Here is a 20,278-nt window from a genome sequence, read left to right as displayed (position 1 = left end):
AGGGGGTGGTGCGGGTTTCATAGCAGGCAAGAAAGGTGGTGTCAGGCAGGTGTTCTGGGATGCCGCTGCAGGCGAGAAAGGACGGAGGCACTGATGTTCAGATGATGGAGGGTGGCGGAGCCGGAAGACCGAAGATCACTGGCAGAGATGCATCGTGATATGGCGGATGACGAGAGAGATTGCGGGCGGGACAACAAGGTCGGGAGGCGGGTGGCTTTGAAGGCAAGGAGGAGGAGCTTGAGCTGAACTAAGGCTCTTTTGCTGACACAGCACCGGACAAGGAATAAGAGCCCTGCTCAGACCAAAAGCCCATCACAGTCCGGCATCCTGTTCTCTCAGTGGTCAACCAGATGCTACAGGGAAGCCCACAAGCAGTGCTCTTCCTGCCTGTCATTCCCAGCAGCTGGGCTTCAACTCCCATTGGCCATGAGGCCTGAGCTGATGGAAGTTGGGGTCCTGAAAGACCCAAGGTTCTCCATCCCTGTCACAGAACATCATTTCAACTTCCATCATCCTTCTCCTTTCACAGAGAGCTGAAGAGTAATCAAACACACAGGTGGTTTTTTTAAAATTGCTAGATGCCCTCTCCTCCTTTCAGCTGATGGGAGTGCTAACAGAGAACCAGGACTCATTGAGAGGTGCCCCTGAGGAGGTTGGGGAGGCGGGGTTAAATAGCAGGGTGGGCAGTATTGGCAGAGAGAGTGTTTCAGCCCCTTACTCTGCAGGCAGGCCAGCCTCCACCAAGAGGGATGAAGGACTCTCGGGAGGAGCCTCCAAGTCACTGCTTCGTCCAAGGCAGAGCAAGAGAGAGAGAAAGAGAGAGAAAGAGAGAACCATTCCCAAGAGGCAGCAGACAGAAAGAGAGAGAGAGATATACACACACACACAAAAGAGGGCAAAGAAACAGAGAGCAAGACAAGGCCACGAGGACTAACACATGCCCCTCTCCCTAAGGACAGAGGAAGCTCATAAGATCCCCACCATCTTGGAAACAAGCACCCTTGAAACCCATCTAGCCTGCCCAAAGCAAACATGAACGCGGGGAAAATCCACACCATCCCTTCTGAAACACAGGACCAGATACCAGGCTAGGCTTCTTCTCGACTTTCTGAGCTAGCTGTGGATCAGAGTTACTATTCCTGGCAACGGGAAAGGCCCTATATCCCCATTCTGTGAGTGAGTTCCTTTCCTCCAGAATAATAATAATAATTTATTATTTATACCCCGCCCATCTGGCTGAGTTTCCCCAGCCACCCTGGGCAGCTCCCAATGGCTTGCACTCTTTTAACGGAGAGAGCGTTCGGTGGGCCTTGTGTCTACAGGAGCCCGCCGTTACTTGCCGCAGCACCACGACCCAGTTCCCCTGGGAAAGCAGAGGGCCAGAAAAGCCTGTGCCCACATCCCACCAGGGCCCCCTCACCTCAGGAAGTTATCTTCTGTGCCAGACACAAGGCCGGTTGCGGATGAGGGGCTGTCCGAGAAGACGTCCACTAAAAGGTTGCCAGCACTGGATGGGACGCCGGAGGCAGCTGCTGGGGTTGCCCGGAGGCCGAGGAGGTCGGCAGAGGGGGATGGCGTCGACTGCGGGGAAGCGGGAGGGAGGGAGAAGCCAAGGTAAAGGTCCTTCCATGCACCTGCCTTGAGAACTGAACCCATGAACCCTGGTACCTACCTTGGGGGCAGAGGAAAAGGCACCGGGCCCTGCGCTGTGGGAGCATGCTTTCTCTCTACTCCTGCACTAAAATGTGTCCAGAAAAAAACAAATTCTGCAATTGGAATAATTGTGCAAATTGGACACATTCTTACATCAGATTCATTAACACCTCCTCATTTCTGCGGGGAAGGGACAAGCCTCTCGGTGCTGCCTTTTACTAATTCAGTTTTCTATACCTATTATTTCTTTACCTTTTCTAATTTACAAATCTGCATTTCTTCACTAATTCTAATCTCTAGATCTCTATAACTCTATCCAGTATCCATCCCTGCTGCCCACCTCTCAGATTTGTATTTTATCTTTTGGGCAAGGCTCAAGGGGAGGGAAGACAGGTGCACTGTGTGCATGGCAGCGCCAGGACACCAACCAGCTTGAGGCATCACAATTGCATTTCTCCTGGTTGGCAGATCTGGCAACAAGCCGAGAAATTCTCAATGGAATTTGTCAGCCGTTGCAGAATCCACCCACCCACTTCCCTTCCCCTTTACAGCACCACAGGCTTTCTGGCAAATGGTTCTCGCCCTGGGCTTTGACTCCGGAGACCTCCCTTCTCCAAAGAGCCCAGGTCTCCCCCACACACAAGGCACCATTTTCTTGCCAGGGGACACCCGAAGTCTCCAAGCCCCAGACTCTCCCTCTCTTTGGCACTCACGGCAGTGCTGGCTGAGGGTTCCATGCCCCCATTGATTTCAGAGTTGGGGTCCTTCTTGCCGTCATCCAGCTCACTGCCAGCTCCGGGGCCCTTCTTCTTCTTGAGCTTAGCCAGGATGGAGGACTCGCGCTCAGGGAATGGAGGCATCTCCTCCAGCACCGTTGCCTAAGGGGCGGAGTTGGGGAGACGGAGAAGGGTTCAAATGACGAGTTATTCGTCTGCTTTTCATTTACGGCTTGGTTATGTCCGCAGAATGGAAAGGTGGGAGGATTCCCAAGGAAAGGTGGGAGGATTCCCAAGGATTCCCCATAACCACAGTTCTCTTGCCAGCATCCAGTTTTGTTTTTAAATGCAGCAGAAACAATAAAACCCAGTGCCCAAAACAAGCAAACAGAATCTAAAATTTAAAAAGCCCATACAATTCCTCTCGGAAAAGGCAGATCTTACAAAAAACTTCAGAGAGGCAAAATGCTGGAATCCTCAAAGGTCCCAGAGCCCTTTTTGGCTCAAGGGTCAGATTCCTTCATGACGTACGGCCCACCCAATGTTGTTGGACTACAACTCCCATACACCCTGATCTTTGGGTCACACTGTCTGAGGCTGATGGGATTTGGAAAGGGAGCTGTGGCTCAGCAGCAAAGCCTCCGCTTTGCGTACAGAAGATTCCAGGTTCAATCCCTACTACCTCCCAGTTGCTGAAACCTGCTGAAACCCTAGGCAGGGGAAACAGAGGTCTGACCCTGGTATATAAGGCAGGGTCCTATTCCTGGATCCCCATTGTGGCCTATGGTGAAGGGGCAGAAATGGGCTTCTGGCGCAGCACAAAAAAACCCCCAAGAGCTGGTTTCAATTCACAGATGGAAGCCTTACGTCTCCCCTTATTTGATGCAGCTGCAACCAGTTTCTCTTTCAGATCAGCCAACTCTCTCCCCCCACCCCAGTCTCTCCGAGATGAATGTCTCACTTAGCTACCAGCCACCCGCCTCTCGCAACATTCCCAGTTTCCCCCTCACCAAGACATCGGTGCTGGCGATGGAGCTGAGCTTGAGGTACTCAACCGCCCGCTGCTGCAGCTCCACGTCAGCGTTGCGGATCTGGCTGTCGGAGCGCAGCACTTCCTGGATGGTGCCCTTGGTCTCCGGGAAGAGGTTGATGAACTTGATGTAGGTGGAGAGGAGCAGAGCCCGGGTGGAGACGCTGCAGAGGTGGAACTTGGAGTGCAGGAGGTTGAACTGCACCAGAGGGCTGGAGGAGGGGAAGGAAGGAAGGAAGGAAGGAAGGAAGGAAGGAAGGAAGGAAGGAAGGAAGGAGGGAAGGAAGGAAGATAATACATTGGTACCTTGGTTCTCAAACAGCTTGGCTCCCAAACAAATCGGCTCCCGAATGTCACAAACCCAGAAGTGAGTGTTGCAGTTTGCGAACGTTTCTCGGAAGTCGAACGTCTGACGAGGCTTCCAATCGAGTGCAGGAAGCTCCTGCAGCCAATCAGAAGCCGCTCCTTGTTTTTCAAACCATTTTGGGAGTCGAACGGACTCCCGGAACAGATTACGTTTGAGAACCAAGGTACCACTGTGTTATACTTTCTTTCTAATACCCTGCCTATCTGACTGGGCCTCAGCCACACTGGGCGGCTGCCAACAAAAATACAGGAAAAATAACAACAAAACAACTACAAAATCAAACGTTAAAAGCACTCTGAAATAGGGCTGGCCTTCAGATGCCTACGAAAAATTATACAGATTTTAACATCTGCCAGGAGGGCATTCTGCAAGGCAGGTGTGACTACCGAAAAGGCTTTCTGTCTGGTTCCTTGTAGTTTCACTTTGTGCAATGAGGGAACCGCCAGAAGGCCCTCGGTGCTGGACCTCAGTGTCTGGGCTAAATGATGTGGGTGGAGATGCTCCTTCAGGTATACAGGAAGGAGGCAAGGGTTGAGGGTGGCACCATTTTTAGCTGCCCCACTCCAAGTCAGCATAGCAGAGGGAAGGGGATCTGAAGAAAGGCAAGCAAACATGCCTCACCAAGCTAAGAAAAGAAGGGGACGAGCCTCTGCAAACAGAACTAAGCCCTAGTTCTCTGTGAGGCTGCTAAGCTGTCCCTGGGCTGTACCATTCATTTCAGACTGCAGGTGGAGGCTCACGTGTTTGAAGGATCGTACAAAAAAAAAAAAAAAAGTTAAATATAAATTCCACCTGCCAAAAGAATCTACATGCCGGAGTCCTAGCCTTGCCTTCTCCCTGACATGCTTGGCCTAACGCCCATTGGAATGGTAAAATAAGGGCTTCCAGGGTTGAGAACTCCCGGGTCGCTGCCACAGGGATTGGAGAGAACCAGCCCACTGAATGGCCTTGAGGAGGCATCTCACTCAGAGCTGTTTTGAGGATCGGCGGAGGGAGAGAAAGAATCTGTCACCGATAAGGTGGGCTAGTGGGTCCCTCTCCTAGGCACTGCCCACATCCCTTCCTCCCACAGTTCCCAACCTTGAGCGAGGATCTCCAGCGATGAGGTTCCCAAACTCCCCTAGGATGTAGCCGCCAACTTTGACCATGTTCTCGTGGCAGGCGGGAGCCTGTAGGGCCTATGGAAAATAAAGGAGATCTGTAATGTGCTGTAGGCAGGAAGGGGGGAAAAATAAGCTCCCATTCAGGATCCCATGCAACCATCAGGCCATGATTTAAAGAGAGGTCTTCTAGAACTCTGTTTAGCCCTTTTCCTGACGTGTCTCAAAAGGACTAACACCGCAATTGCCTCAGGCTCTTTTAGGTTCATTCTGGGTCTCTAACCCAGAAAGAACTGTGGCTGAATCGAGATGCGCAGGCAACTCCCAATTTATGTGGGGGTTGCATTCCAAGGCACCATGCGTTTAAGTGAAACTGTGCATACTTGGAACACCATTGAAAAAGGCTGCAAGCACCCCATTCAGTCCCTGCCCCCCCCCCTTTTTAATATGTATGATTTTCAGGTTTATACATTTCAAAAAATTTACAGTCATTTTAACACTTCAAAACTTTGCTTCCTTCCCCCTCTGTCTGCGATTCCTTACATTTATTCTTAATATCTTCTGCATATCCAAATTAATTTAATTTGTTCATTTATTCATCTACTTTAAATACATACTCTTATGAAATTGCAGGTTATTACAGCTACAGGTTATTGCCCCCTTTTGTGACATTTTCAGGTCGCTTCCAGGTTTGAGGCGCAGTCGTGCACATACTGGACATGCTTAAAACGGTCTCTGCCTGTACATAAATTCAGTGATGAGCCTGCTGTAGAAGCGCATTCATCACAGCTTGTGACACATGGACTGCCATCTCCCCAGGACTGAGCTTAGGGCAAACTTCTCTCCCTCCTCTGCAGTTTGTGACAAAGACTGGTTTGCACAGAGCTGATTGGCTGTTCCTTGTGTTTATGGGTCTTGGAACTGCCCCCAACCCCTGCTCTTGTTGACAGATACATCTAGATGTAGCCTTTGTGACAGACACTTTATTAATATTGCGAAATCAACTCATCTAGATTTGCAGAATTCCTCTCAGGCCGTTTTGTATCAATTAGCAGCCCTCTAGTAAGGCAGCTTCCTGCCAACCTAGTAGTTTGAAAGCACGTCAAAGTGCAAGTAGATAAATAGGTATCGCTCCAGCGGGAAGGTAAACAGCGTTTCCGTGCGCTGATCTGGTTCTCCAGAAGCGGCTTAGTCATGCTGGCCACATGACCCGGAAGCTGTACACCGGCTCCCTCAGCCAATAAAGCGAGATGAGCGCCGCAACCCCAGAGTCAGCCACGACTGGACCAAATGGTCCGGGGTCCCTTTACCTTTATCTTATATTTTGGAAATGTAGTAAGGCAGCTGGACACGCATCTCACCCACCCACAGAGCAAGCAGCACTGGGGAAACTGTGGCCCTGTGGATGCTGTTGGACTCCAACCACCATCATGCCTGACCGCTGGCCATATTCTGGCTATGGCTAATGGGAGTTGTAAAGGTAAAGGGACGCCTGACCAGTAGGGCCAGTAGTGACTGACTCTGGGGTTGCGGCGCTCATCTCGCTTTATTGGCCGAGGGAGCCGGCGTACAGCTTCCGGGTCATGTGGCCAGCATGACTAAGCCGCTTCTGGTGAACCAGAGCAGCGCACGGAAATGCCGTTTACCTTCCCGCCAGATTTATCTACTTGCACTTTGACATGCTTTCGAACTGCTAGGTTGGCAGGAGCAGGGGCCGAGCAACGGGAGCTCACCCCGTCATGGGGATTCGAAACGCCGACCTTTTGATCAGCAAGCCCTACGCTCTGTTGTTTAGACCATAGCGCCACCCATGTCCCAATGGGAGCTGTAGTCCAACAATATAGAGGGAAGAGAAGGCTTCTCCCCAGAGCGACAGGGCAGGCAAAGAAGAAACGGTCAGTGACTGTGACCAACCCCACCCACCTCAAAGACCGTCTTGGCAGCATAGCCTTGGACGTCGTCTCGGTTGATGACGATCTGGATGACGCGGTACCAGACCTCCTCGCTCACATAGTCCCCGGCGATACGGATCAGATTGAGGATGGTGTCCACATACCAGCTGTAGTCCACTGCGTATTTCTCAGCAAGGATAGCCACCTTCAGCACCTGGGAGATATGGAAAATGAAATATTGCCCTGCCAGTTCCTATCAGGCTTTAAGCTGCTAAGGGCCACTCTTCAGTACCAGCAAGGCTGACCCGACACCTTGATGCTGATGGTGCTGTCCCCCCTTCTCCTCCCCACCATTCCACATACAGAAGCCGATTAGAATGACAGCTGAATATAACTTCAACACTGGCAAAGAGAAAACAAACAAGATGAACTTTAACAGGGAGAAATGTAAAGTATTGCACTTGGGCAAAAAAAAATGAGAGGCACAAATACAAGATGGGTGACACCTGGCTTGAGAGCAGTACATGTGAAAAGGATCTAGGAGTCTTGGCTGACCACAAACTTGACATGAGCCAACAGTGTGACGCGGCAGCTAAAGAAGCCAATGCAATTCTGGGCTGCATCAAGGGAAGTAATAGTGCCACTGTATTCTGCTCTGGTCAGACCTCACCTGGAGTACTGTGTCCAGTTATGGGCACCACAGTTCAAGAAGGACACTGACAAACTGGAACGTGTCCAGAGGAGGGCAACCAAAATGGTCAAAGGTCTGGAAACGATGCTTTATGAGGAATGGCTAAGGGAGCTGGGCATGTTTAGCCTGGAGAAGAGGAGGTTAAGGGGTGATATGATAGCCATGTTCAAATATATAAAAGGATGTCATATAGAGGAGGGAGAAAGGTTGTTTTCTGCTGCTCCAGAGAAGCGGACACGGAGCAATGGATCCAAACTACAAGAAAGAAGATTCCACCTAAACATTAGGAAGAACTTCCTGACAGTAAGAGCTGTTCGACAGTGGAATTTGCTGCCAAGGAGTGTGGTGGAGTCTCCTTCTTTGGAGGTCTTTAAGCAGAGGCTTGACAACCATATGTCAGGAGTGCTCTGATGGTGTTTCCTGCTTGGCAGGGGGTTGGACTCGATGGCCCTTGTGGTCTATTCCAACTCTATGATTCTATGATTCTATGATCTTCCTATGCAGTCAAGCATACACATTTCTGTTCTCCAATGAAAGGGAATGGCTAGTGGTTGGGAGATCTCAGTGCAAACAGCCAGAAGGCTGCCACTGTCGCCTCCCTCCAAATTTCCATCATATGCCAACTGAGGCAGCTGCCCTGCTCTGCCCAACAGTAGGGCCACCCTGCACGCCAAATCCCTCTAAGAGGATTTGGAAACTCCTGGCCTCCCTTCCCCCCTTGCTGTTTCACAGAAATCTACCTAGATGAAGAAATAAGCTCCCACAGCTCTCTTTCCCACAAGCTGAAAAAACCCACTCACAATCTCCTCGCGGATAGAGTAATCTGCCGTTTCCAGGTAGCTGAGCATCTCCGAGACAATCTGCTTGGCGTTGGTGCGGTCGCACATGGCGTAGAGGAGATCGGCAGCCCGCTGGCGCACGCTCACATCCCTCTCCGTCTGGGAAAAGGAGGCCGGGAGTGTGAGACCGGAAAGTTCTTGCCTGCGGCATAACCCCAGTCTTGCCCCGGTTGGCTTGCACACTTACAAACGGAGCATCTTCTGCAAGCCCACTACAACAACCAGCAGTTGGATAGGATGAGATGAGCAAGAAGAGCATGCAGGTGGTACCAGGCTGAAGTGATGCTCTACTGCTTTCCAGAGGCTCATTCCCTGCTATGCTCCTCAGCCCAGGGATGGGAGGCTGTGGCCCTTGAGATGTTGGCAGAGTCCATCTCCCAATGGGGAATACCCAGTGAAATGCTCCCCCCCTCCAAATTTCACCACTAGCACACAGGGAGAGGATTTGGGGAGACCACACTCTCTCAGCCCTTCAATCTCATTCCGCATGCCAGCTACCTCACCCATCTGCTCTGCCCGTGCCCTCAATGGGTTCTGACCTTGAGGGCGTTGATGACGGTCTCAATGTGGGTCTTGACGGCCTCGTGGGAGAATTCAGAGCTGGCCAGGGTGCACATGCTCTCAAGGGCCAGGTATCGGAGGTTGGTTTCCCGATGCTGTAGGAACTGGCCGAGTTGATTACATGCCCGCACCAACAGGTTGGGTTCGCTGTGGGTCAACAAAGTTAAGCCCCATCTGAGCATGGCAGGAGGGACATCCTGGCAGAGCTCAGTGGCTGGCTGCACACTTCTCAAATCAACCAGATTGTCATCCAATGTCCCCCAGTTTGGGGAAAAGCCATAGCTGCATATCATAATTATTCTATGCCTTAACTCCTCCATGACGTTCTCAGATATATATTTTACTGCTGTTCTTACGCAAAACCTACTTGAGTTTTAACATGTTTACATTGATTTTTAAAGTAATCTACATACATTTTCCAATCCTCCTTAAACACTGCCTTATCTTGATCTCTAATTTTACTAGTTAAGCTTGCTAATTCTGCATATTCCATCAATTTCAGCTGCCTATGTTCTTTAGTTAGATGCAGCCTCGTTTCACCAGTTTTGCGCATCTAGCATTCTCGCTGCAGTTGTTGCCTATTAAAATTAATTTGTCTGATTTTTTTGGCACATCTGTCCCAGTTATCCCTAGAAGAAAAGTTTCTGTGCTTTTGGGGAGAGTTGCCTTAAATATTTTCTTTATCTCATTATAAATCATCTCCCAAAATCCCTTAGCTGCTCTACACGTCCACCGCATATGGTAAAATGTATCTTTTCACATACCTGCCCCTCCCCCCCTCTGGTTTTGCCCTGGTGCTGCCATCTAAACGCTGCCAAGAACCACTGAGACGCTGGCACAGTGAGATATCTTTGGGAAAGCACCAGTCATTTTTTCCCACCATCTCATTTAAAGGGCCTCCATGCTAAGGAGGAACAAACGAGGGTGAGGTGCTCACCTGTCGTAGTGGATGATGAGACTGATGGCTTCAAAGAGGATAGCATTCTTGGCATTGGAGTGCTGGACCTTCTTGGACTTGGGTGGCTCCTGGGCCTTGTTGAGTATAGTCTCCAGGCACTCAACCAGACGTCCTTTCACTGCTGCATCTTCTGCGGGGAAAAGCAGCGGGCGCAAAGGCCAGGAAGCAGCATGTTAGAGCAGGTCCCAGCAAAAGGAGAACCCAAGGTTCACGGCTCCCAATGACCATTCACATCTCCTTAGACTTTCCCTATGGATAGACCAATCTAACTCCAGCCCATGTTAATTTCACACATGTTCATTCAAAAATCCTTTCCCTCCCATTTCTGCAATAATCTGGGCTGCTTTTTAAAATCTGTACAAAAAAATTGTCCTTGATTACGTACCATAAAATACGTCATTAAATACATGTTTCATCTCAGTGTACGGATTTCTAAGTGCTTTTCATCCTAAACATGCATTTGGATAAGATTTTTTGAGAAGAATATTGAAAACCCAAAGGTTAATGATGTTCTGATCCGTGTACTAGTCTGGGAGGTGGGAATTAGGTTGGTTCTTGGCTCCCAGACAGCCTCCAAGTGAGTTGAAGGCCTCCAATAAAGATGTTTGAACAAAAGCTATGACATTTTGTGATGCTATATAAACATTAGGTCTTGGTCCCCTCCTCTGACATGCAGAAAAGGAGATGGGGAGGGGAAAGGGGAGTAGCATAAATTTGCGGGAGACTCATTCACATAGCAGGGAACTGGGGTTTCCTGTTACATCTGAGCCAGGCCTCTGAGAAAGAAGAGATGAGAAATAGATAAAGTGACCTCTTTTACTGGGTCAATTCAAGGCCAGCATTTCATCAGCTAAGCTGGACCAAGTGAGGTCAAGCTTTCAAGCACCTACCTAGTGAGAAGTTCTATAGAACAAAGAAGTTCATTATTTCTCACATACTAGGGTATTGGGCTATAACACCTGGATTGGAGGCAGTAATGGCTCCAAATGGCAATTGCTGGGAATCACAAGTGGGGAGAGTGCTTTCTGGAGTCAGACCCCTGGTCTACCTAGCTCAGCAATGTTGACTAAGACTAGCAGGATTTCAGATTTAGGTCTTTCCCAGCCCTATCCGGAGATGCCGAGGGTTAAAAGCTCAGACCTTCTGTATGCAATGAAGATGCTCTACCACCGACCTATCACTCTTCCCCTTTTGCTCGTGTCCTGCTGACAGGCTTCCCATAGGCATCATGTTGGCCAATGGGAGAAGAGGATGCAGGAACGGATGGGCGTTTGGTCTGAAGGGAGCTTCTTGTGATTTGAAGGCCAACATGAAAACCACTTAATTTGATTTCTGAGATTTAGAATGAGATGGAAGGAAAGCAGGACTGCTGGGAAGTACGAGCAGCGTCCAGCACTTCAGAAGAGCGACATCTGATAACCTTGGCAATGAACTTCATTATATTAGCAGAGAGATCTGGATATACCTGGCTGCCAGATCCCATTAATCTGCTAGCCTCTGTCTTCCAGAGAATCCAGAATCCCCAGCTTTCTGTTAACTAAACAGAGTCTACAGGCAGCCTGGAATAATTGCCCCGAGAGAGCTACTGGACATAGCCTTGCACACAATCCATCTACTGTATTGGCCTGAATATAAGTCGCACCTTTCCCCCCCAAATTCTGACAGTGAAAAGTTAAAGTGTAGCTTGTAATCAGAACCGAGCGCTGCGCACCCGCCTCTCAGCACTACCACCCTGAACAGGGGGCGGGGGGGGGGGGGCTGGCGCCAGCTTCAGGAGGTAATGCCAGGAGTCGGTAGTGCCAGGAGCTGAGCGCGCAGCACATTCGTAATCAAGCACTGGCGCCAGCTTGGGGAGGGGGGCGCTGAGCGCCATCTGCCCCCCATTCAGGGTGGTGGTGCCGCAGCCTCAAGTAAGCCTTGAATGTTAAATGTGCGTCTTATTTGTGGGTGCGTCTTATATTCGGGCCAGTACGGTATAATAATAATTTATTATTTATACCCCACCCATCTGGCTGGGTTTCCCCAGCCACTCTGGGCAGTTCCCAACAGACTATTAAAAACACAGCAAAGCATCAAACATTAAAAACTTCCCTAAACAGGGCTGCCTTCATTTGTCTTCTAAAAGTCAGGTCGTTGTTTATTTCCTTGACATCTGGTGGGAGGGTGTTCCACTACCAAGAAGGCCTTCTTGCGTAGAAGGGTTTGGGTGCCGACCAAAGTGGCTGCCCCCCCCCCCCCCGCAATTCCAGGCCACCTCTTACCTGGGGGAGGATAACACTGCAGCAGCCGCAGGAGCTTGACCGAGAGCCAGGGGGCTGGCACAAAGTAGTAGGTGTAGTCCTGGAGGTCTGTGGAGGCCGACGACACAATCTGCCAGAGGGGCAGGGGGTGGGATGCAAAAACACAGCAGCAGAAACCAGCAGTGAGTCAGCTATACTGGAACATCCTCGTTATTCATTAGTCCGGGATGGGGAACCCTTTTCAGTCCAGGGGCCATGTTTCCTTCTGGGGGCCACATGACAGTGGTGGGTGGGGTCAATGGCAAAAGTGGTTGGAGCAAGCGGGTGGACTCCATCCAGGCAGAGTTCAAGGATACATTCCAGCCAGGCAAAAACATCTGGGAGTTCTGGGAGTCAGAAGCGGGGCCAGTGAGGAGTCTGGGCTTCCAAGGGCCAGACACAGAGGCTCGGAGGGCCGCATTTGTCCTTTAGGCCTGAAGTTCCCCACACCTACGTAAACCCATTACCACAAAGCCCTGGCAGGGGGACTAGATGTGCTTAAAAACAGTCATGGGGAGAAGCGGGAACCAGACTGTAGTGATCAGACAGGAATCAGAGTCACTTTGCCAGACAGTGGGGTTCATTCCCCCCATGCCGTTTTCCTAATTTAAGTACCCCAGCTCAAATCTGTACAAAATACAGCAAAACAATGAGAGAGAGAAAGTCGTTAGCGTTTGTGGACAGACGCTGAGGAACTGATGCGCTTAATGCATCACTTCCTGCTCCATGTTTCTTTCCTTAAACAACTGGAAGCAGATGCAGAGGAGCCACTATTTTCACTGGGGCTGCAGCAAACAGAAGGATTTTTTGGGGGGGGGGGTTAACCCTTTCTCTCCCCACTGTAATCCTGATGAAAATCACTCTGTGCCTGCTCTCAGCCCTGGGAGAGAAGCACCCACCTAGTTTAGGGGAATCCTGGTTCCCAAAAATAAGACTCGCACAAGTACAACCAACTCGCACAAGTACAACCAACTAAAAGGCAAAATAATTGATGCCCTGCTCTTTTCTGCACACACAGACACGCGCCCAAACCCAGACCTCACCCTGCTGAGCCTGGATACAGCCAACGAAACGCACGTCTTGAAGTCATCGGGATTCTTCTTGCAGAGGCAGGCAATGAGGCTGACGGCAGCTGTGACCACGCCCTGTGTTTTTATTTGGGGGGAGGGGAGAGAGATGGCGTGCCAAGTGAGACCACTTCAGTGGGGGCTAAAGGAGGCACAAATGCACCGCTTTCTGGCTCCCACTGCGCATATGATAGAAGGAGAAGTAAAGGATGTGCTGCGTCCGGTGTGCATCGCTACTACATAGGAGTATTTTGGAGCAAACAGCATGCTTTAGTTAAACAGGGGCATAGCTGTCAACCTTCCCTTTTTTTGAAGGAAATTCCCTTATTCCAGTGGCGTTTCCCGCTGCTTCCCACTGCTATCTCAGATTGTTAGATATCCTGTAGACTGTCCCCAGGACAGGTGAGGCTGCTGATCCCTTATTTTCGAGGCTGCCGATCCCTTATTTTCAAATCTGAAAGTTGACAGCTATGAACAGGGGTCTGTTGGTGGCCAAAGCTTTGTATGCTGCCCCTCATTCGTGCATCCCAGAATCACCATATAAAAGCTACCCCTGCCCGTACGGGCCAGTCTTGACAGACTCTAGGGTTGTGCGCCCATCTCACTCAAGAGGCCGGGGGCCAGCGCTGTCCGGAGACACTTCCGGGTCACGTGGCCAGCGTGACAAAGCTGCATCTGGCGAGCCAGAGCCGCACACGGAACGCCATTTACCTTCCCGCTAGTAAGCGGTCCCTATTTATCTACTTGCACCCGGAGGTGCTTTCGAACTGCTAGGTTGGCAGGCGCTGGGACCGAGCAATGGGAGCGCACCCCGCCGCGGGGATTCGAACCACCGACCTTTCGATCGGCAAGCCCTAGGCGCTGAGGCTTTTACCCACAGCACCACCGCTTCCCTAGAATCACCATATACAGACCAATAAAACCTCTTGGTTATGAAGAACCTTTACTCTCGGCAGCATAAATATCCAACTACTCTTATTTTGAGCTCTGGGTACAAATAGCTCAGTGTTCCCCGAGCGATGGGCCATGTGATAGTGTCTGAGTGGGTGTGGAGGACGTACCATATGTGCATTATTGTGGGGGTGGTTCCATATGTCGGCCCCTAGGAAGCAAGAGGCGGGGGGGGGGGTTTACGTACCATGTGCTGATCATTCAGAAGGTGCACCACCCGCGACGTCCACTCTCCCATGGGCACCAGGTCGGGTGAGGTCTTGTAGAGGCGCAGGAGGCAGAGGGCAGCACTCTGCTTCACGCTATCCATGGTGTCACTGAGGGGCAGTTGCAGACAAACAGGTGGGTCAAGACGGGTGAAGGAAGGAAAACAGGTCAATAGCAGAGCAACTGATGATCCATAATGAACTGAAAAAAATGTTTAAAAGTACTTTCCCAAAAAATCCGAGTCCTTTCTGTTGGGGATAATTCAGATGAAAATTCCCAGTTGTCAAAAAAAGGTTATTTGTGTATGCTAGTACTGCGGCCTGTGTTTTGTTCGCCTCAAAATGGAAAATGAGTGAGGTCCCAACCAAAGAAGAATGGCAACTTAAGTTGACAGAATATGCACAACTTGCAGACTTAATGTACAGAAGAAGAAAACAATAAGAACATATGTTTAAAGAAGTTTGGAAAATGTTTATTGAATATACGGGAAATAATTGTGTACAGCTGAAAACTCTGACAGCATTAAGAAAAACTCAGCAGTGTAAATAAGTTTTGATGGATGTAATAATGGAATACTGAATGGTATAGTTTTTGTAAACTATGCAGGGATTTAAGATATGTAAAGTGAACCATGGAAAGAGAAGAAGGGAAGTCATTGACATCTTAAGCATGTAAAATGAGTGTTTTAAATTGAAAAACAGAAAATTTGATGCATTAGCAGTGGATTGATATTGGCACCGTCCACACACTGTTCCGCTTTGTTAGTTGTTCTGCAATACTTTCCCTGCGTTACTGCTGTCTAGAGTGCAAAACATTGGCAACAAAAAACACCACCCTGAACATTTGCGGCATAAAAGGTTCCAAGGTTTTGGGAGGAATCTACAGGACAGGCACCAACTGGGAATGAAGCACTGGAAGTGGGATTGTGCATAACCGCGCAGATGGCATTGGGAGTTGAGATCACACAATACAGTGGTACCTCGGGTTACATACGCTTCAGGTTACAGACTCCGTTAACCCAGAAATAGTACCTTGGGTTAAGAACTTTGCTTCAGGATGAGAACAGAAATCGTGCTCCGGCGGTGCAGCGACGGCAGGAGGCCCCATTAGCTAAAGTGGTGCTTCAGGTTAAGAACAGTTTCAGGTTAAAAACGGACCTCTGGAACGAATTAAGTACTTAATCCGAGGTACCACTGTAAAAAGGATGCCTGGAGACACAAACCAGACCCAGACTTGTATACAGTGGTACCTCGGGTTACAGACGCTTCAGGTTACAGACTCTGCTAACCCAGAAATAGTACCTCGGGTTAAGAACTTTGCTTCAGGATGAGAACAGAAATCGCGCGGCAGCAGCGCGAGGCCAGGCCCCATTAGCTAAAGTGGTGCTTCAGGTTAAGAACAGTTTCAGGTTAAGAACGGAGCTCCGGAACGAATTAAGTACGTAACCAGAGGTACCACTGTATGTTCCTTGCTTCTTGTGGATCGACTCCCTCTGAGCAAATGCTGTTCCCTAGTGGGACTGGCTTACCCGGCCACCAGGATGCGGGGGATCTCAGAGGCAAAGGCCTCGGCCATCTCACGGCTGCCCACATTGGCAATGCAGTGCAGGGCCAGGCACATGAAGGTGGGGTTGCGGCTCGCCAAGTCATTCTTGATGGCATTGTTGATGAGGCGGATCAGCTCGCTGTTGCAGTTCACCAGCACCGAAATGAACAGGTAACCCTAGAGCAGCGAAGTGGCAGATAAATACACATGAAGGCACATTCTGAGCTAGGGGAGAGGCATAGACACACAACCCACAAAATCACAGAGGCTTTTTCCCACTCTGTCCCACAGCAGAAAAGGGGCCAGAACGAAGTTGGCACTCCCGAGGCAGGCAAAGATCGTGCGCACACCATACATTAAAAGCACGTGGCTTGCCACAAAGAATCATGGAAACCGTAGTTCACCACACGGAGAACTACAATTCCCAGCACAAACTACAGTTCCCAGGATTATCTGCGGGAGGGGTGGGCTGTAAATGTGCGGCAAATGTATGGTGTGCATGCAGCCATATAATGTGCTGTACAGTTCAGCAAACAGGAGCTCCTTTCTGCACTACAATTCCTGCAGCGACACACCCTGGCAGCCAAACTGTTTCCATCCAAAGCATTTTAGAGTTGATTGTCAAGTGTTACTGCTTTAACAGGCATGATACTTCCTCATTGATGTAAATAGCTCAAAATACAAAAAAGAAAAAGAAACCATGTGAGGAAACTGAAAGAGTGGGGAGAATTGGAATGTTGTGGGTGTGGATAACCATTGGCCCAGAGGCCAATGCTGCTGAACTTCAACTCCCATCATCCCTTGCCATGCTTGCTAGGGCTGATGGGAGTTGTAGTTCAGCAACATCCAGAGAGCGAGAGGTTCCCCACATCTGGGATACAGAGGCCTAGATTGAAACCTCTATCCAGGCGTAGCTCACAAAAAAACACCTGAAAAGGTAGAAAACTTGTTCCTGGATGACACCAACACAGAGGTGTGTGTATGTATGTTGCACAACAGAAGAATGCTTGTCCATATTTTTAATTTATTTTAAACAAAGCCCTAGATGTCCCGGGGGGGGGGGGAGGACTATATGTGAGATATAATATCCTGACCCCCTTGGAGTGAATAATAACAATGTAATGAAAATAACCAGCACAGCCTTCCCTAATAAATTCCTTACAGACTTGGCACTCTGCCTTTTGATGATAACATTGGAAGGTAGCTGCCTGTCGCTCCTTTATATCTATTTATACAGATGGGGAACTGAGACCAAGGGAGAGCTGGAGCCAGTTTAACAGGGGGGAAAGGGGGGAGACCCCCACCCTCTCACCCCAGGCCCCTCAAGCCTACTCACAATTTGCTTCTCTGTGTACTTGTTGGAGCTGAGCAGGTTGACAGCCTCCATGTGACCAAAGTCGATGTCATGGCCCAGCAGGAATATGAAAAGCAGCTTGCAGACATATTTTTTCTTGCTGTAACCATCCAAGGCTTTATCTCCTGAGAGGGGAAAGAGCAACAGGGAGAGGGGAGGGGGAGGTCACTGGCACTGCTGGAAGGAGCAAGGTGTCTTGCAAGGCAGGAGCGTGGGAAGGGAGGGAAGCAGTGGCAAAAGCTTTCCAGCCTAGTACTATCAACCCTTCGGAATGCTTTCCTATTTTGAGCTGCCCAGGGTGGGCTTGAGAAGGAGGCAGGCGTTCTCAGAAAATTTCTTCCAACTGTCGCAGAGAATTTCAGAGAAGGGAAACCTGTGAAACACGCACACACACCTCCGATGTTATTGTTATTAAAAGAATTTATGTGTTACCTTTCAAACACCAAGGAGGTCCACAAACAAATGAAAGCCTATTCTCAAAATAACGTGAACAAAACCAATAATCAAAATACAGCTGCCACTAATTGAAACACATAGGAAAACAGCCGCATTACGACATTCATAATTGATAAACAAACCCATTAAAAGAGCATGACAATTAAAACAACAATCGAAGCAGGAGATTCGAGTCAGGAGTTCAGAGAAATGATCATCTCAACAGGGGTGTTGATGTGCTGTTGGACTCAAACTCCCATCAGCCCCAGCCAGCATGGGAAATAGGCATGATGGGGCTGATTCCAGCAACATCTGGATGACCACTGGCCCCCCACTCTCATTTTACACGGCCCCTGCAATTTCACTCTGGGCCAGAGCAGACCCTTTTGCTGCCTGAGGTGCAGCAGCAAATGATGCCCCCTGCCCCCTTAAGGCAAGGTACAGTTTATTCAAGGCCAACCATGTTATTTTAGATGGGACGCGGGTGGTGCTGTGGGTAAAAGCCTCAGCGCCTAGGACTTGCCGATCGAAAGGTCGGCGGTTCGAATCCGCGCGGCGGGGTGCGCTCCCGTTGCTCGGTCCCAGCGCCTGCCAACCTAGCAGTTCGAAAGCACCCCCGGGTGCAAGTAGATAAATAGGGACCGCTTTCTAGCGGGAAGGTAAACGGCGTTTCCGTGTGAGGCTCGCCAGAGCAGCGATGTCACGCTGGCCATGTGACCTGGAAGTGTCTGCGGACAGCGCTGGCCCCTGGCCTCTTGAGTGAGATGGGCGCACAACCCCAGATTCTGGCAAGACTGGCCCGTATGGGCAGGGGTACCTTTACCTTTATGTTATTTTAGCAGTTGATGCAGCCAATCCCACAAGTCCCTTTCTCTAGCTAAAAGTACAATACTAATAAAATCGCCAGCCATTCGCTGCTCTTCCATAGCACCCAAAATCTGCTGCCTGAGGTGGCCACCTCACTCTCCCTAACAGAGATGCCTGACCTGCTAAATGGGCATAGCAAGTTTACTTATGGGATCCCCTTACCCCATATATCCACTGCTAAAGAGGCCAAATAACGCCCATTCCACACTTGTAAGTAATCTATATTTTTAGTGTGGCAGCACCTACACTTTGGATCTCCTTCCTCATTGATACCAGTGACGGCACCTTCACTGTACAGTACAACCTCTACTTACGAACATAATTCATTCCGGAGGCCCATCCGCTGGGCGAAACCAGACGCTAGTAGAGGCGCCGTTGTGCGCATGCACATTCGGTGGCAGCGCGCTTCTGAGCATGCATAGAGGCGGCAGCCGCTCGTGCACACGTGCAGATGGCAGAAGCCGCTTCCATGCATGCACGAATCGCAGCAAACCGGGTGTTTACTTCTGGGTTTGCCACGGTCGCAACTTGGAACGTCCGTGAGAAGAGGCGGATGTAAGTCGAGGTTCCACTGTATTCTTTTTCAGTGTCATCTGTCATGGATGCTTTAGCTGAGATACTTGCATTGCAGGGGGTTGGACTAGATGACCCTTGGGGTCTCTTCCAACTCCACAATTCTACGATTCTATCTAGACGTTGCATGTCTTTCATCTCTTTTTTTAGCTACTGCTGACTTTAATAATCTTTTAAATGCTTAAAATAGTGGTTTTAACCGTTTCTTTAAAAAGTTTTTTAGGTTTTAACTGGTTTTTTAATAAACAATTTTAATATTTTATTTTGTATTTTTGCAAACCGCTTACAGGTTGTTGTTTTTTTTAACACTAGTGGTATTTCCCCCTCCCCAAAACCACACGAAGTCTATGACAATTGTGTCTCATACCGAATGTAAACGAACTGTGAAAAAGACACTTTGAATCAAAAGGGGAATCTCTGTTTCCTGTTTTTTAACACCATGTTTAATAAAAACCCATTTTAAAAAGCAATAATAAAGAGGCATATGGATTTTGTTAAATAAGTAAATGACTACAAACTTGATCCCATTCCCATCTCAAGGATAGAGTTTCTCATGTTTGAATTCTGTTCCATCTCAGCAGATTCTTCCCACTGGTGCAAGTGGGCTCAAAAGTGCCAGAAGTTTTGTCCACAAAATCTCGGGATTATATTCCACTTTGGCCTCTGGCAAGTGCTATACTAAGCATCCCTTTTCAGGTAAGGGAAGGAAGATTGCATCCCTTTCCAGGCTACTCTAACCAGCACTGCAGAGAAGAAGAGGACTCTCTTCTTTTTCTCCAGTCACTTTCCAACAAAGAAGGAATTGCTTAGGAAGCTCCTGGTATGTCCCGCGGAGGACCTTAAGGTCCACAAATGACAACATTTTGCAGGTCCCAGGTCACAAGGTGGTTAGATTGGTTGCAACTAGGGCCAGGGCCTTTTCAGTGCTGGCCCCGACTTGGTGGAATGCTCTGTCACAAGAGACCAGGGCCCTGCGGGACTTGACATCTTTCCGCAGGACCTGCAAGACAAGAGCTGTTCCACCTGGCGTTTGGTTTGGACTCAGTCTGACCCTTATGTTTCCCTCCCCTTATGGTTTTGATCTATGGGCTACTTTTAAAATGAGGCTGCATTTTAACCTGTATTTTAAATTGCCCCCCCCCCCATTGTGATTTTACTGTAATTTTACTGGTGTTAGCCGCCCTGAGCCCGCC

The 20,278-nt window shown here is 49.4% G+C and overlaps 1 protein-coding gene across 7 annotated transcripts in view; it reads right to left on the bottom strand.

Annotated features, from left to right (window-relative positions):
• Positions 1-20,278, bottom strand: part of AP2A1 (adaptor related protein complex 2 subunit alpha 1) — a 38,347-nt gene that overhangs the window by 10,233 nt on the left and 7,836 nt on the right. For 2 of the 7 annotated variants that reach the window (XM_077917403.1, XM_077917407.1), the window contains exons 3-16: positions 17,193-17,335; positions 15,840-16,033; positions 14,292-14,421; positions 13,130-13,231; positions 12,069-12,177; positions 9,787-9,937; positions 8,828-8,996; positions 8,250-8,387; positions 6,790-6,972; positions 4,847-4,944; positions 3,380-3,611; positions 2,367-2,531; positions 1,673-1,738; positions 1,421-1,581 (exon numbers count right to left, since the gene is read on the bottom strand). In XM_077917403.1, the coding sequence (XP_077773529.1) occupies positions 1,421-1,581; positions 1,673-1,738; positions 2,367-2,531; positions 3,380-3,611; positions 4,847-4,944; positions 6,790-6,972; positions 8,250-8,387; positions 8,828-8,996; positions 9,787-9,937; positions 12,069-12,177; positions 13,130-13,231; positions 14,292-14,421; positions 15,840-16,033; positions 17,193-17,335 (2,041 nt within the window). The remainder of the gene's footprint in view (positions 1-1,420; positions 1,582-1,672; positions 1,739-2,366; positions 2,532-3,379; positions 3,612-4,846; positions 4,945-6,789; positions 6,973-8,249; positions 8,388-8,827; positions 8,997-9,786; positions 9,938-12,068; positions 12,178-13,129; positions 13,232-14,291; positions 14,422-15,839; positions 16,034-17,192; positions 17,336-20,278) is intronic. The other 5 variants (XM_077917405.1, XM_077917408.1, XM_077917406.1 and 2 more) reach the window with 3 other exon arrangements.

The sequence above is a fragment of the Podarcis muralis genome, chromosome 13, assembly GCF_964188315.1.
Source record: "Podarcis muralis chromosome 13, rPodMur119.hap1.1, whole genome shotgun sequence".
Taxonomy (NCBI): Eukaryota; Metazoa; Chordata; class Lepidosauria; order Squamata; family Lacertidae; genus Podarcis; species Podarcis muralis.
The sequence above is the reverse complement of the archived record's forward strand: the minus strand, read 5'-3'. Positions and strand labels throughout refer to the sequence as shown.